At 57.8% G+C, this 4,774-nt stretch overlaps 1 protein-coding gene across 1 annotated transcript; it reads right to left on the bottom strand.

Moving 5' to 3' along the window:
- Positions 1-269: 269 nt before the first annotated feature.
- On the bottom strand, positions 270-4,094 carry LOC149829975 (protein BRASSINOSTEROID INSENSITIVE 1-like). The gene has a single exon (XM_090015660.1). The coding sequence runs from the start codon at positions 4,073-4,075 to the stop codon at positions 449-451; it is 3,627 nt and encodes a 1,208-aa protein (XP_089871786.1). The 5' UTR covers positions 4,076-4,094; the 3' UTR covers positions 270-448.
- Positions 4,095-4,774: the final 680 nt, after the last annotated feature.

The raw sequence follows: 4,774 nt of genomic DNA, 5'->3' as shown, positions 1-4,774 counted from the left end.
AATGGAGGATATTTTTGTCATTTCCTCGAACCGTCATTTCAGGGCAAGAAAAGCAAGTAAGGGTGATTAAGTCTTTGCAACAGCACCAAAGTCCGATGCAAAGTTATGTCAACATACACGGGAATACGAGCCCCATGTGCATGAATACGTGGCGCTCATTCGATCCCCCGAACACGGATGTGGGATTCAGTGAATCATCGGGGGCGAACATACACAACCCTCTCGTCATTCTTGAACTTCACGTTGTTGTTGAGACATGAGTGGTCCTTGCGTCACTTTCTCATATATACGGAGAGGGAGAGAGAATTAAAAGTAGTGGATACACCAAGTAAAAAATTTCGCCTGACTGAAACAACTCGCCGCCGAACGAAACTGTCCGGAAATTCGAAACGAGAAAAATAAAAGAAAAAAAATCTCTTCCGGTCGGCTACTGCTTAGCTTTAGCAGCTCAGCCACCACCGTCGATCCCCTGCGCCTTCAGATGCTTGCGCTCAGGCGTCCCCTTGAAGCTCGCATCGGCTTCACGCCGGGAGCCGGCGCCGGCGTTGAGGTCCTTGAACATTGCGACGATCTGCAGCATGGTGGGCCTCCTCCACGGCCGGTCGTCGAGGCACTGGCAGGCGATCCTCAGGTGCTGCAGCAGCTCCACCTCCAAGCCGGGCCGCCCCTTCGCCTTCAGGGCCGGGTCGAACACGTCGCTGATCCTCAGCTTGGCGTGCTGCTTCACCCACCCCACCAGGTTGTTGTCACCGAAGTCCGCAGAGTCCGTGGGCTTCCTCCCGGTGAGCAGCTCCAGCAGCACCACCCCGAAGCTGTACACGTCCCCCCTGGTGCTGCACCGGAAGCTCTGGTAGTATTCTGGCGGCACGTACCCGGGAGTCCCGGCCAGCGTGCTCACGCTCAGGTGGGTCTCCACTGCGCTCACCAGCCTCGCCATCCCGAAATCCGCAACCCTAGCCTCCAAGTTCTCGTCGACGAGCACGTTGCTCGACTTCATATCCCTGTGGATGATGTGAGGGGCGCAGCTGTGGTGGAGGAACGCCAGCCCCCTCGCCGCCCCGGCGGCGATCTTCCTCCTCGCCGGCCAGTCGAGCTCGACACCACCTTTCTTTCGGTTGTGGAGGACGTCGCCGAGGCTACCATACTTCATGTACTCGTAGACGAGGAGCCTCTCTTCTCCGACCTTGCAGTACCCCAGCAGGGGCACCAGATTCCGGTGTTTGATCCTCCCGATAGTCTCCATCTCCGCCGTGAACTCTCGGTCCCCTTGGCCGCTCACGTGGATGAGCTTCTTCACGGCGACGACGCTGCCGTCCTTGAGCCGCGCCTTGTAGACGTCGCCGAACCCGCCGGAGCCGATGAGGCTGTCGTGGTGGAAGTTATTGGTGGCCTCGATGAGGTCCCCGAGGGTGAGCCTCCGCAGCGGCTTCTCAGCCGCCTCGAAGGTGAACAGGCTGATGCTTAGCGCCTCCCGGATGTCGCCCGTGAACGTCCACCCCGGCCCCGATGACTGGTTGTCGCCGAAGACATCGACGGCGTCCTTCTTCCTCTGCCGCTTCCGCCTCTCGACTGCGATGAAGACCACGCCAGAGACGCAGAAGACGATGAAGAGGAGCCCCATCGCCACGCTCCCCGCTAGCGACGCCTGCTTCCTGTGGGACTTCTTCTTCCCGGTTACGGGCGAGGTGGACGACAAGCTGCTGCCGTTACAGGCCGGAAGCGGGAGGCCGCAGAGGCCGGAATTGTTCTCAAAACGGTACGCCGGGAACGAGAAGAGTTGCCCACCGCTGGGGATGGGCCCCCTCAGGTTGTTGTTGGAGACGTCGATTTCGGAGAGGAGGGAGAGGCCGGAGAAGGAAGGCGGGATCGGGCCCTGCAGATTGTTGTGGGAGAGGTCCAGCACGTTCATCCTCGTGAGCTTCCCCAGTTCGTTCGGGATCTCGCCGGAGAGCGAGTTGTGGCCGAGATTGAGCACGTTGAGGTAGAACATCGAGCCGAGCTCCGGCGGGATATTGCCGGAAAGCAAGTTGTAGGAAAGGTCCAGGAAGATGCTGCTGCCGTTGTTGCTGAAGGTGTAGTGGGTGTCGCCCATGTAAGCCCTGGTGAAGCTGCAGGAGTGGCGGGTGGGCACCCTCGTGAGCTGCTCCGGCCGTATTCCGGCGAATTCGAGGAGGCTTCCGGCGCCGCGGCAGGTGGGACTCCCGTCGTTCTTCAGGTAGGCGAAGTGCTTGCCGGAGACGAGCCCGATGGCGATTCTCCCAGACTGCTTCGCCAGCGACCCCGGGATCGGCCCGGTGAGACGATTGTTGTTCAGGTCGAGCCAGATGAGGCTCCTGCAGTCGCCGAGCTCCGGCGGGATAACGCCCGAGAATGTGTTGTTCTTGAGCTGCAGGATCGCGAGGTTCGGCAGCCGGCCGATCCACGCAGGGACCTCGCCGGTGAGGAGGTTCGACGAAAGGGAGATCCAATTGATGTTGGTGCAGTTGCTCAGGCCGGACGGGATGCCTCCGGTGAGCCAGTTGTTGTCGAGGATGAGGTTCTCCAGGGTGCCGATCCTCGAGAGCTCCTCCGGGATGGCGCCGATCAGCTGGTTCAGCCACATCACGAGGTCCCGGAGGCGGCCAAGGTCGCCGAGGCTCGCCGGAATCGTACCGGTGAGGAAATTGAAGCTCAGGTGCAGGGAGACGAGCTCGGAGCAGTTGCTCAGCGTCTCCGGGACCGAGCCGACGAGTTGGTTGTTCTGGAGATAGAGCTCCCGGAGAGAGTTCCGAGGATTCCGGCAGATGCTCTCCGGGATCGTGCCGGAGATGCTGTTGGAGCTCAGGTCCAGGGTCTGGAGGCTCGTGAGGTTCGCGAGAAAGTCCGCCGGGAGCTCGCCGGAGAAGGAATTGTAGGAGAAGCTGACGCTCTTTAGGTTGCCCAAGAGTGATAGGGTTCCGGTGGGGAGGCCGCCGGAGAGGTTGTTTCCGGCGAGGTTGATGCTCTCCAGTAACGAGCAGCCGGCAAGCGATGGCGGCACTCCTCCAGAGAAGTTGTTCATGGAGAGGTCGAGATCTAGAAGGTAGGAGCAAGAGTCGAAAATCGAGGAGAGGAGCTCACCTTGGAGGCGGTTCCCCGAGAGGGAAAGGTACCGGAGGTTCCCGCCTAGCCCGGCAGTTGGGATTCCACCGGAGAAGGCGTTGGCCGAGAGGTTGAGGTGATTCAGTCGCCGGCATCCGGAAAGGCCGCCGCCAATCTCGCCGGAGAGCCTGTTCGCCGAGAGGTCCAGGTGCTCCAGGGAGACGCAAGCACCGAGATCTGGCATCCCGCCGGAGAAGTTGTTCGTGGAGAGGTCGAGGAACCGGAGGTTCGTGCACAAAGCGACTGGGATCTGGCCGGAAACCGAATTCCCTTGGAGGCTGAGCGACCGGAGCGTCCTGCACCCGCTGGACGAGAGTATCCACGCGAGCGCTCCGTCACCAGAAATACTGTTCGAGCTCAGGTCGAGTTCCTCCAACGCCGGCGGCAATGCTCCGCCGCCTCCAGCAACCGAGTAGGAAATCCTGTTGGCAGAGAGGTTCAAACGAGCGAGGCTGGGGCAGGAACTCAGGAAAGAAAGACTAGAGAGATCGCCGGAGATGGAATTTCCGGCTAGGTCGAGGGCTGTGAGGCCGTAGGCGCAGGCTAGCCCGGCGAAGGCGGACAGGTTTCCGGTAACGTTGGCGGAGCTGAGGAGCAGGCTCTCCAGCCCGCTCAAACCCATCAGGGACGCAGCCACGTGTCCGAGATCCAAGGTCAGCTGCACCGAGCTCAGGTTCAGAGACGAGACCCGTCGAGCGGAGCAGGTGACGCCGGAGAAGTGGCAGGCGTCGGTGCCGGGAAGCCAATCGGAGAGAGCTCCGGGTTTCGAGACGGCGGACTTGAAGGCGAGGAGGCGTCGGGCGTCGTCGGCACCGGCGGAGGAGGAAAGCCTTCGTCTCGACGCGGCTTCCTCTCGGAGGCCGCAGACGGAGGCCGATGAGATGAGGAGAAAGAGGAGGACGAACGTCCAGGAAGTTTCCATGACGACCGCGCGGCGTCTGTGGCTCTTCGTCATTTTGGTTCCGCGAACGGTAGCGCCATGTGAGAGAGAGAGAATCTAAGAAATGGGAGGGGAATTTTATAGTCCTAATAGAGAACGAAGAGAGAGAGAGAGAGAGGGCACACTGTGACCAGTTTGGATTTTTGGCTGCTTTCGTGGCAGATTTTTTTATTAATTATTTTTAGATAATTTACAAAAAGCCGTCTAAAGTATCTAACTTATTTGTTATTAAGGAGATACTTAATCGCTTCTAACATTCCTTTTTTGCTTTTTTTTACTGAGTAGCGAAATGGCGAGTTTCTTTACTATCACAAAAGCTGGCAACGTCATTTTACTACTATGTAATTCATTCAGATGGATCAGTCCGTTGAGTATAATAACTGAAAGTTTTTGCAGCTTTTATCGATACACGGAACTTTGTAATTTCTTTTTGAGGGGAATTAGGAATTTTCTGAAAACTCGACAGCCAATGTGGGAAAGCCGCATTATGCAGCTGTCTATAGTGCATCCGAATGACAATTTTACCCTCATATTGCTCTGAAATGATGTCTGTATCCTCTGGGGATCTTTTTAAGCCGAGAGAATTTTACCTGCTGGCGGCAAGACGTTTCTGCCCTTGACAAATAATAAATACTATGCATGCACTTGACTTGTATCGGGTCGGATGCGACTCCGACCCTTAATGTTACTAAACCTTTTATAATCGTGCATATA

Source organism: Nuphar pumila, chromosome 8 (assembly GCF_984573655.1).
Source record: "Nuphar pumila chromosome 8, dmNupPumi1.hap1.1, whole genome shotgun sequence".
Classification (NCBI taxonomy): domain Eukaryota; kingdom Viridiplantae; phylum Streptophyta; class Magnoliopsida; order Nymphaeales; family Nymphaeaceae; genus Nuphar; species Nuphar pumila.
Note: the sequence above shows the minus strand (reverse complement) of the source record. Positions and strands in the feature narration are given on the sequence as shown.

Coding starts and splice junctions, on each gene's coding strand:
- LOC149829975 (XM_090015660.1), bottom strand. CDS start 4,075: ATGACGAAGAGCCACAGACGCCGCGCGGTCGTCATGGAAACTTCCTGG.